This window comes from Pagrus pagrus (assembly GCF_965226575.1).
Source record: "Pagrus pagrus genome assembly, chromosome: 19".
NCBI lineage: Eukaryota > Metazoa > Chordata > Actinopteri > Spariformes > Sparidae > Pagrus > Pagrus pagrus.
Window position 1 is genome coordinate 21,510,930 of NC_140203.1, and position 12,751 is coordinate 21,523,680.

At 40.5% G+C, this 12,751-nt stretch overlaps 1 protein-coding gene across 1 annotated transcript in view; it reads right to left on the reverse strand.

Moving 5' to 3' along the window:
- The window catches only part of niban2a (niban apoptosis regulator 2a), a 34,329-nt gene that overhangs the window by 20,465 nt on the left and 1,113 nt on the right, over positions 1-12,751 (reverse strand). Inside the window, exons 2-5 of the mRNA XM_084382561.1 lie at positions 5,268-5,398; positions 3,209-3,337; positions 3,007-3,112; positions 1,691-1,858 (exon numbers count right to left, since the gene is read on the reverse strand). Of these exons, the coding sequence (XP_084238687.1) occupies positions 1,691-1,858; positions 3,007-3,112; positions 3,209-3,337; positions 5,268-5,398 (534 nt within the window). The remainder of the gene's footprint in view (positions 1-1,690; positions 1,859-3,006; positions 3,113-3,208; positions 3,338-5,267; positions 5,399-12,751) is intronic.

Sequence of the window (12,751 nt, forward strand, 5' to 3'; positions counted from 1 at the left end):
TTTATCACTGATTCTCTGTAGTTTTGTATTTTTATCTCAACTTTCCCAAGGCTCCCACTCATTCTCATCCACTGTGTCTCAACTCTAAATAAAGCTCACTGAATGTAGGATCACACACTCACATACACGTGCTTGCATGCGGCGCGCGTCACCGCAAAAAAATTCTCTGACGTGCCTCAAACGAAGGCAGCGAATAAACTCCCGGCACTGTACTGCAGAATTAACATTTATATATACCTGCTAATTAAACTGGGTGTGTAATTTGCAGCCAACAAGCCACTTTAGACGCTGCCACACAGAAGCCAAACTGCGACGTACAGTCTAATATGACAACACGACAGAAAAATGGACTACACTATGTTGCACATCCTCTGGCATGTTTCTGCCTTCTGTGTCTCAACACAATGACACATGAGTCATGCCAGGACACGAAGACACATTTAATACCAGATCAAGAGTTGTCTCCACCCTAATTAAACAAACATCCTCTAATGTGCAACCAAATACAAAACACACCGCAATATCCTCCAGAATACAACGTCAACTCACAAACAAAAGGTAGCACTCGAATAATGGTGGCAAACAAATAAAGGCAGGGAGAAAAACTCAGAGAGTCATTACCACGACATTCCTCAAACTTTTGATGAACACATTATTTTATAATGTAACAAGCCTGATCTTTAGGAATTCTTTAGACATAGTTTGTCACGGTTCTAAATTCTAAAGGTTTTTTTTTCTAGCCTGGATGAAGCCGGAGGCCGGTAATGCCTCAGTGGCCAAGGTAGAGTCTACTTTGGAGTTCTTTTTTGACATGAAGATGATTTTTAAATGTTTGACAATAAAAGCCTTCTGGGAAATTGAAGAGCATCTGATCAATGATTAGCTTCAAAACTGATTAATCTGTCTATTATTGGTTTAATTAATTATTTCTATTATTAATAATTACCTGAGGCCAATGTGAGATCTTCTCAATGATCGTTTGTCTGACCAACATTTCAAACACCTGAAGTTCCTCAAGTGACAGGTAAAGCCTGACGCTTAAGATGCCACAAACATTTCTATTTGATTAACTACTTAAAGGCACACTATGTCATTTCTGCCACTAGGGGTCTCTAAATTAAAACAAAAGGCGTAAGAAGAGCAGGATCATGGGAGTTGTTGTCTTTATTGCTGAACAACAACCATTGCCATGAAAATCTATCTACGTGACTCAGGCAGAAATGTTCACGACGAGGTAACGTCGTAAAGCTTTCTTCACGTTCGCCAACTTCCTGTCTCACTCTCTGACGTATCATCTGATGTTAGAAACACTATCTTACATATAAGCCTGATTCTCTCTTCAGCTGAGTAAACAAAGTTCCCGCCCACTGTCTGAGTGAAACAGTCTGAGCTGTACATTTTTCAACACAGGTAGCTCTGATCCGATGACAAAAACATGTCACTGTAACTGTAACCAAGACAGCAAAAAGACGCAACAAATACACATCATTCCTGCAGCATCTCACATTCACAGCTCACTCAGGTGGCATGTGAAGGCTTCACGCTGTGACACACACTCTCACACACCCTCCTCTGAAGCGTCAACAATAGCTGTGAAGGCACTAATTGTCCAGGGTGGAGCACAGAGAGAAAAGAGAGGGTTCACTTCGTCTTAAGCTGTAGTGAGGTCACTGTGTGCACGTTTCCATACCGTTGTCACAGTGTCTGACGCAGTCCTGCAGCACGGCGTGCCACTTCTTCTGCTCCTTCTCTGTCATCACACAGAAGTAGTGGTGGCGGGCGTATGGGTGCCACAGGATGAGGGGGAACTCGGACGGACACTTGATAAATGGATTACTGCCCACTTTGGCCTTGATTCCTACAACAAGTCACATGACAGAGTGAGAATGAGAAACTACAAAACATAGAAAGGGCTTCACAGACAATAAAAAAGGAAGAGGAATTGGAAGTGGGAAATACTACCACTGTTGAAAAAGTAGAATGAAGGCTTTTGTTGCCGCAGAGGAAGCGGCATGTTCTCTGATAAATGGAAAAGCAGTCCACTGGTCTTGCATTGTACCGCTATAGCACTGTTGGATTCGTTATGGACAGCAGAGACAGCAAAAGCAGCAGATCCACTTTTTATTCCACACATTTTTTCTTCCTTTTCAAAACCTGGTGCCTACATTACCCATGATCCAACTGCCACTGAGTGACATCACTGAAGGCAGTTCATCAGATTACATGCAGCTTCCTCTGGAGCCACAAAAGGCATTGCACTACTTTTTTAACATATGCAGTAATATTCACAAAGACCTGTAAACACACTTTAATGTGTAAAATTGGTGGCCTTACCCTTTAAAATATGTAAAATTAAGGAAATTTTAACATTTAATGACAGATTCATACATGACTTTCTCTGTCCATTGTCTCACTCTCAACATTTCAAATACGGCAACCTGGTCAGTGACCCTATGCTTCTAAGATTGACGCTGTAGTAAGCACTGTAGTGTTATTTGTGGAGATGTTCCTGTAATGTTTTAGTACAAATAGCCAGAAAAGTCCAAGTCAGTTGGTAGTTCGGTTGGTTGGATGCGTCATACACTGGACTTTTCCCCAGAAGACCAGGTTCTGAGTCCCATGTGTGACTAACTGTCAAGGCTGACTTGTTTTTAAGGTATGTAAGTGAGGTAGTTTATGTAAATTACGCAACTAAAGAGAGATAAGCGACGTGACTGAACTTGTAAGTATGAGCATGACGGAAGCATGACCTTTTCTCAAACCTAACCAAGTAGCTTTCATGTCATGTAACAGTCCAGAAGTTACATGTTAGAATATGTGAAATGTTTCTCAGCAGTCTCAGCATTTTTAAGTGTAACAGAACATCACATATTTATTATTGCTTACTTGACCACGGAGCCCTGCATGTGCAAAACTGACACTAGAGGAGCACCTCAAGTGACAAAGCTTAGGGACACCCACCAGGCTGCCGTATTTGATGAATGAGAACATGTTGGATTCTCCTACCTGGCAGGCTGGTGTTTATCAGCTCCATGTATTCCTCCATCGAGGCCAGGGCCTTGTATCCGGCGCAATTGATGGTAGCTTTAGGATGGAGGCCCCGTTCATTTGCCTGTTAGAGAGATGGCAACACGCCCCAGCTGTTTTAACACAAGTGCTCATATCACTGAGTCGGACAGCTGTTTAGTTGAGTAAGAAGAGCACTCACTGTTTTACTCTCATAGAGACTGATGGTGTAGCTGTTTGGCACCGATACGAAGCGACTCCTCCACTTCTTATTCTCCTCCAGATACTGAAACAGACTCCCAGAGAAGATGGAGTGGCCTGCAAGAGGGTCCTGAAAAATCCCAGGGATGATGATGAAGCATAACATTCATATAATTTTGTTTTGTGATACAAAGCATTATAAGTTTGTACATTGTGTATTAAGGGGATCTTTAACAAAACAAAACAGTTTCTTACTCTTACAGGTCAAAAATTGTTTCAGTCAGAAATTCCTTAACTGTACAAGAAACCTGAAGCTTAATCCTGTTTCCAAATATGCCGGGGTGGAGATTTTTGTTTAGTGTTTACTCAAGGATACACACAACCCACTTTGTTTTCAGATTTCCTGCCTTAAATCAAATAATACTGCAACTTAGAGTGCCCAGAGAGGAAGGAAGGAACGGAGGAGACGGAACGGAGTCGCAGAGCCGAAACATACGACACAGATTTGCTGCTGTTGGTTGCAGGGAAATGTTAACTTGTCTGTGGAATTTGTGCGCATGAGTGACGAGAAAGAAAGTGATGATCCTCGACGACGTTATGCGGGGTAGACCGCAGAGTAATATGATTAAAAAGCTTTTTGTTTTTCACTAAACTAAATCAGTTGGAGCAGTTTTTCACTTGGTTTTATGTACTTGTGTACCCAAAAGTTTTGGTTTTCTGCTGTAGGGACACACTGGTCACCACAGAAATGTTTGGTCAGCTCAGAAATGCTTCCAGGAAAAAAAATAAATAAATGAAAGTTGAAAAGGATGAGGAAAAATTCAAATTCTCTGATTCCAGCTTGTTAAATGAGAATATTTCCAGTTTCCTTTCTCCTCTATGACAGTGAACTGAATATTTTGGGGTTTTGGACCAAACGTGACATTTGAGGACGTCATCTTGAGCTTTGGGAAACACTGAATAACATCTTTTAAACAAACAACTAATCGATTCAGCAAGAAAGTAATCTACAGGTAAATCAACAGTTGAAATAATCGTTGAAGCTTTAAATGACAGTGTTTGCTCTCATGTGAATCATTTTGTGTTTCTGTCACAAGCAGCTGGCCTCCAATCAGTGAAGAGAGTAGATGAACTGCCAAAATAGAATTCCACACAGCATCTCTGCTCATGTGTGAAATGTGCTCTACTTCCCCTCCAGTGACTGAAACATGAACAAAAGTGGGACTTTCAGTTCTCTCAGTAAACAAAAAGAGGAGGAATACAAAACCAACAGAGTGGTGAAGCAGGGGGATCGTTTGTTTGGTGCACAGACTCCAAGAACGAGCTCAATCACACCACATGTATGACATGAAGCTCTGTTTGACTAACAAAGCCGACACTGAAGTTTATGTTAGCGCAAATCATTTAGCTACAAACAACAATGTGAATGTGTTCATCTTCGATACCAGAAACATTTTGTGAAGATGGCTTGAAGGTGGTCAGATCTCATCTCATCTCATCTCTCTCGACGAATAGTGTTAGCCAAACTTAAATGAAACACAATTATTATCCAAACTGGCCAATCATAAACATCCATTTCCAGATGACTCCCTGTTTCAACTTTGACCTATTGTCCCTGACATAAGCTTCACAGCTTTCCTCTAGTAATGAGGTATTATTACCAGCATTTCAGATGTCCTCACTTTCAGTATTACCCCCAAATAGCAGATAATCAGGATAAACTGTTGGTTTGTTTAGAGCCGGTCTAACAGTTGTAGTGACTTTACTGTTTACCCAGATGTGAGCAATTACTTTGCTAAGTTTGATGTTATCATAATGGATATAAATGATGGCCAAGCCTATTAAAATAAGATCAGTGTTGTGATAAACTGGAAATGTCCTTTAAATGTTCGATTCAAATCCAATTTCATGCAGGATCAAAGACACGACCAAAGATGTTATTATGTGTTAGAAATGGCAAAGAACCAATAGAATCCAGTCACAGGTGGAAACAGTATTGTTTGTGTAGTTTGTGTATGTCTTGTATCTTTCTGTCTGTATAACTGATACAAAGCACTTGCCTTCCTATGAAGCAGCTGCGACTGCGTTGCTCCTCCTCCTTCTATCTCAAAGCGGACGCTGTTGAAGAGGGCGACGGCGTACTGCTGCTCGTACACATCGCCGAACTCCTTCATCACATCTCTGGTCCGAGCTGCAGGAGGACGCACGCACACACACACACACACACACACACACACACACACACACACACACAGAGAGAGAAAAAAGAAAAATGTATAGAGCTGTTCAGACACCATTTTTCCTTCAGTACATATGTATTAGCATTATTAACATTAGTAACATTATTCAATACTACTGGATGTATGAACAAATCCATGCAGAGAATGAATGCCAGAGAACTTTCTTTATTATCCAGATTGACAGTCACAACTTAAAAGACCTCAAAGATCAACAAAAACCACAAAGTTTTGTGAAATGTGCTTAAACTTAATCCAAGTTGCTTGCCGTGAATGGATACTGGGTAGTTGTGCAGTAAAAAAAAATCTGCTAAGGACGTCCTGTTTCGGGGCTAGTAAACATTGATTTGTGAACTCCTCGATACCCAAACTGGCATTTTAGGCTTGGATACTGGTAACAATATCAGAACAACCCTAAAAGTTAGAGTAAAAGTTAATTTTGGTTCAAACAACACAAGTCAGTAGAGAACAGATCAAGCACTCGACAGCACCAGACAGACTTGACAGAGTCTTTATTCTATGGCTGATTTGCACATGATTTTTGAGGAGGATTTTTTCAACGCTATGTTGGGGAAGTTTTTAAAACATATCAGTACTGCAATTTAAATTTCTGTGTTAAATATTAGCTGAGTGTAGATGGGGAGCTGCAGTTCTCCTGTGAGGACGTACTGTCTTAAATAAAGCGAGGCCACAACCTTCCCCACTATCAGTTTTTGATGGAGTACCATATAATAAAATTTAAAGTGGGCCCACTGAAACACAGCGACTCCTGTGCAGCACTTACAAATATGTATTATCAGCACATTCTGCTTCATGTCATGGGTGTCTGGTAGAACTGTCAGGATGGAGAGCTTTGCATAGTTAAAATACAACCGCAGTCAAAAGATGTTTGAATATACTAACTGCTTGGCAAATAAGCACATTTTGATTGCGACTTCTGAATATTCTCAAGCTTAAAATGTCATTTTAGACGTTTTTATATATCAAAAACATAACCAAATGTTTTGACAGCTGCACCATTCAACCAAACAGTAATATTCTAGATGTTTTACTTAATAATTTTATATACATTTCTTGTTTAATTTAGCCCAGACCTTAAAATGATTATCGTTATAAATCAAATATCTTTAGGTGTTGTGGACTGTTGGTAAAAAAAAAAAAAAAGTAGTTTGAAGATGTCACCTTGGAAATAAAATATGTTTAACTTTTTCAGACATTCTAAATGGAAAATGAAACTAATAGTTAGCTGCCTTCCCTGTTGGGAGCAAGAGTAAGGAATCTCCTTATCAGTATTAGTTCAATTGAATCAATGTTTTCCTGTGTTCCATAAATTCTTTCCAAGTGTGACTCAGCATTTCTTTTCCGCCACCGTCTGCAGGCAACATCCTACTAAATAGTCAAAGAACCTGCTGGAGGGGACGTGAGTTATTCCCACGTTCCAGGGCTGGAAGAGTCAGTTAGTGAGCCGATCAGCGTGCTTGGCTCAGTCAGCAGCAGACAGTGTTGACTATGATCTGTTTATGGAAGGAAAAACCCAGGAAGGAGGGAGCCGGCCAGTAGTGGGAGAGCAGGAAGGAAAGAGCTGACAGGACAGGATAGACAGGGAGAGAATGTGGAGGAGACGGGGGACAGGGACACACAAACTTATTAAAAACACGGTGTCATACCGGGAGGAGGTGCACAGGGTAGAGGAAATATAAAGGAAGGTTGTGAGACAGCTGAAGCGAAGACTCCCACTAATTCCACTGTTTAGTCGGGCTGGTTATCAAATCTTAAGACTCTTTTGGTATCGACCGTAACATGTCAGAGTATTATACTGTCAGATACTGAAAGCTGGCTCAGAACGTCTTGTTTATTTATTCTTTGATTAGCTCCATATTTAAATTGAAATTTATGATTTAAATAGAATATATTATCTTATCATTTGGGGACCTCTGTATTAGTGTCTTCAAATTTAGACTTCAAGTTTTTAACATATCAGATATAACTCTATCCAGTTGAAAGTTAAATGGGCCTTCCATTCCAAATGTTTAGAGGGTCGGTACTTTCCACGGGTTGTCCCGCTTTGCCAAAGTCAGCAGACTGGGTAAGTACACATGGACGGCCTTTTGCGCACTTGGAAATTGGAATTTGGAAACAAAGACCACATCGTAAATCACACACTCAACCCTCTGTTTCAGCCGGTATATGCATGCCAAGAAGTTCTGTTATATCTCTCCAACCCATCACTTGATATTTCCCGTTTCACTCCCGTCACACAGGAGCCACGGAGAAAACTGACAAACACCTGAAATCACTGCGCCTGTAACTCCACTATTAACTTATTCCCAGATTCATGCCTTCATCATCAACCCATGTTTCATCCCACTGTTACAGTAAGTCCATGTTCTGTATGGACTAATAATAGTAAAATCAACGATAGGATTATATAGATACTGTTAGCAGCACCTGTTTATTAGATAACAGGTGTAAAATAGGACAGTTCTTAAAGCTGAAATGTCCCCATGTGGTTACAATCTAACTTAAAATTAGACAGATAACAGGGACCATGTTTACATATTCTAGTGATCTATGCAAAAGTGACATATTGCAAGAACGTCTGAATTTAATTTGTGGAAATCCACGTAAGAGTTGTTGAGATATTTCACAAACCAATGCCAACCTCACATTAGTGTTGAAGGTCAGGGGATCACAAAAGTCAGTAGGATTCATCCTCTGAGAACCATGAATATCTGAATCTCTGACCAACCAACAGCCAAGCCACCAGCACATAACAAATACCTCAATCTCAATAAGAAATGATAAAATGTGGGTATTATTGGTGCTTTCAGTAAAACTTACAAAATAATTTGTTACTTGAATGCAATAACTGTAATGCAGCCCAAGAGACCTGGAAGAGGGTACAGAATAAGCACTTGCTCCAAACCAGCAATCAAACCGCCTTGGTCGAAAATGGGTATAAGTACACCTGATGATCATAGGTAAGTGCTGGAATGTAGATCTACTGGTAAATTGAAAGCTATGTCCTGCGCCTCAGCCCTGTTTTTATTGCATCAAATCAACGTGTCAATCTCACATTTTATCCTTAATTACCATCAAGACAGACAGATATTTGATCTCCTTCACTGAGGTCAGCATCTAACTCCCAAACCACAGAGAGCAATCCACCGTTTTCCAGCAGGGAACCATGGCCTCAAACTTGATCATGCTTACTACCCTGTCCACTGCTTCACATTCAAGTGCAGGTCATTGTCTGATGTCTGAAGTCAACAGAACCACATCGTCTGCGAAGAACAAACAAAAACTTCTGAGGTCCCCAAACCCGACTCACTCCTCTCCCTGGCTTTGCCTTGAGGTCCTATGATAGTCATAACCAGTCCACAAAACACATTGAACAAAACACTAGATGAACAAACTCCAATGACTGCTCTAGTTAGAGGTCAAATAGCAGAAAGAGACAGACTTCAGTTCTTTCTGGGGTTAGGACAGCAAGCAGTGTCCCAAGCTACACAAACTACGCAGCCTCTGACAGGAAAACTGAGATCAGCTAGTGTTGATGCAGCTGTGAGGAGTGTTTCGCAAAGCAGACTTAGCATCTCAGCAAACAACATTGAAAGGTGTTAAAACTCTCTAGACACATTATAATTAATAATGCATGACTGAAATATGAGATGATGACATAAGCTGGTGGCCTCGATGACACCTTGCTTTTCTTGTCAACAGCAAGAATTTACCACAATCATCCTGAAGACAAACCGACACATAACCTTGTCCCTTTTTCAAGCCTAAAAATAATTCTGGTTGGTTGAATATGAACTGCGTGGGTCAATGATCTGTATTTGTACTGTGTGTGTGTGTGTGTGTGTGTGTGTGTGTGTGTGTGTGTGTGTGTGTGTGTGCATATCTTGTCTGTGTTGTGTGGGCTGACAAGGGTGGAGATCATTTTGAGAGAATGTGCTTGGGCAGCGAGGATGAAAAAATCACCTTGTAGGGAGGTGCTCGCTTCAAACAAAACTCCCCATGCAGAAATGCTGAGCTAGTCTTCACTCACACACACACACACACACGCACACACACACACAGACACACACACAGTGCATACCAACTCGAAAGACAAGACTTAACAAATGAGAGTTTTTTCAAAGTTTCACTATATAACTATAAAGTTACTTGTGATTTAAAGTACTTTAAAGGACATGCTGACTGTTGTTCATATGTACGTGCTTGTATACATGCAGAGAAGAGAGCAAAAGATACAGAGGGAGGGTGTGTGAGAGCCAGACAGAAGTTTCAGCTATTAATCTTGTGACATGTTTCTACCTGCTTCAGTTCTGCAGCTTCACTCATTATCTTCTCCTCTCCCCACTCCTCTGACTTATCTATGTATCTATCTATTCTTAATCATAAATAGATTTTAGAGCCTGATAGATTCCATTTTTAGGGCTGATACTGATATTAAAGAGTACACATTGCGATATTGATATATCTACTGATACACACACATTTTTTGCAGTGGTCACTCAAATTTGGTTATCAAACACTTAAAAAAGACATGTAATGTAAGCAGGATATTTTACAGGTTCACAACTTGACTTTTTTGTCTAAAATGACATCAGTGCACTGAAACAAACAACGTTATTGGGAATTAACAATTATAAATCACCTGCATTATAAGTTCTCATCTTGGCACATATCTGACAACATTTATGCCGATACCAATACCAGATACACTGTGATAGGCCAATATCAGCAGATAATACTGACTGACCGATATATTGGTCGGGTTTTAATAGATTTCACAAAAAGCTTCTCTGACAAGACACCTGTTGTCGTGATGACATCTAGACAGCTTCGTTCACTGCTAAAGAAAATGACAATCCAGTTCAAACTCTAAAAAAGCTAGTAAGTGGACCTTTTGAGAGGAGATTATTTTGTGACACACAAACTGATAGGGTGAGATTGGCCTATCGCAGACATTGTGGTACTGGCGTGTATGTCGTCTGATATTCTAAATAATGTGGTAAAAGAAGCTTGAGGTGATTAAGAATCATTCAATTCCCAGTGAAATTTATTTTTTAAGTGCAATGATGTCTTTTTTCACAATAGTCCAATAGTATATCATTAATCCATTCCAAACCTATCTCTGTCACAAGTTTTTGAAAACATTTCGGGGATAATTGCAAAAAATGTGTTCATGTATATTCTGTCTGTCAGTATATAAAACAATATCGGCAAATATATCAAAATATTTTACTCCTTAATGTCAGTTTCAGCCGCAAAAATCAGTCAGGTTCCAGTCAAGAATACACCGTCATGTTTGTTTTGAGCTTCTTTGAGCTCATTTTGGGCCGGCTGTGGCTCAGGAGGCAGAGCAGGTCGTCCACTAAATAGAAGGTTGGTGGTTCAATCCCCAGATCAGCAAGGCGTGCGTCCTTGGGCAAGATACTGATCCCCAAATTGCATCAGATGGCTTTTCCATCGGCGTGTGAATGGCTGGGCATAGTATAGAAATACCACATGCTGCCTTGGATAGGAGGTGCTCCTGATGAGCATGCTGGCACCTTGCATCGCAGCCTCTGCCATCAGCGTGTTTACTAAAAATGCTGGGTTGAAGCATGTTGGGTTAATTGTACACACACACACAACTGTAATTAGTGGTTGTAAAGCGCTTTGAGCGGTCGGTAGACAGAAGTTTTACAGTCCTGACATCAGATATAGGGCAGCAACATTCAAGCAGGGGTACAAAAGATTGTTTCCTATATCTCTGAACTCATTCATTATTTTTTTGGATAATCAATGATCCAATTATCAAATAGATAATCAATGATCTATGAAATGTGGAAAGGTTTGTGAAAAATGGCCCTCACATTCAGTTTATGTGAGATGTGATGTCTTCAAATTGCTTGTTTTGTCCGACCAACAGTCCAAGACTCAAAGACGGCAGCTTCTAACAATGTCATTCTTTCCGTTTTAAACCATCTGTGAAAGTATTTTTCTGCCTAGTTCACAAAACAACATCAACAACAACAACAACAAAGAAACTTGAGTCTCTGGACTTCCATAACATAATCTTTGGTTTCCAGAAGTGGTTTCCTCATAAAAGAACGCTTGCCAGCATAAACACACAAACACAATAACAATCCTGAAGAACATCCAGCTGAGGCTAAAATGACAGTTTCTGCTAAGTCTGGAGGATCTTAATGCACACTCAAGAATAAAAACAAGCAAGTCTTCTCCCTTTTCCTAATTTGTTCTTTGGACCTTTAATGCATCATTAAACTACATCTAGCAATGACGGTCTCATAATTTCAAGAAAGCGTGTACAGATTCCTGACAGTGTTTCAGCCTCTGCTCCCATGCCTCGGGGACATGATCACACAGACCTGCACACAGTTCACAGTGGGAGGCTGGAGCAATCTGAGACTTAAATAGCAGTCGGTCCCAAACTTATACAAACATGCTCCCCTTTGGGAAACCTACTTATTATCTCTGAGAAATGGGCCTGCAGCAGAGTTGGGATTCAGGGGAACACTTCATGTAGAGCAGAGCAACAATGCACTGATGTGAATGAGAAGCTTTGTGCCAGAATCAAACAGGGGAAGGTGACACCCGCTGGGATGGAACTGCTTTCATTAGAAAATTAAAAGCTGGACTTCTGCAGGCATTTTAACATCACAGCATTCAAAAAGTTAAATCAGATTTTTTTGACAAATCCTTAAGGAGGGGTCTCTCTGCAGGTCAGTCTGACAGCTAGATTAAAGGCCGTGAACACTTTATATCAAAGGAAAAGTCCAGCCACAAATTAGAAGTTTCTTAGTCCACAAAACATTTCTGGAGCTTCACAGCAAAACAGCGTTGCAGCGCTCTCCTAAACAACTAAAAGCAGACGGGGATATAAAATGTAAAAAAACAAAACACTAAATGGCCTCATACAGCTCGGCCAGCGTAATTAGCCCTGAGATCCCAAACTGATTTCAAAAAACGTTACTGACACCCCTGATGCACGATCAAGCTTGTGTGGCCGCTTCAGACAGGCTGTGCACTAATGCTTTTACCTAAGCTGCTAAAGTGAAGATTTCAGCTTTAAATATATTTTAAATCAAGATGGGATCCCTGAGCTTCCAGAGAATTGGATTATACCGGACGAGCTGTATGGAGCCATTTTATGCACTTTTTTTCCTGTTGTTTTTTTTACTTTTTAAAACAAGTCCCCATCTACTTCAGTTGTTTAGGAAAATGCTGCAACACTGTGAAGCTCCAGAAATGTCTTGTGGATGACGAAACCCAATTTTCCATCAGCATGGGGA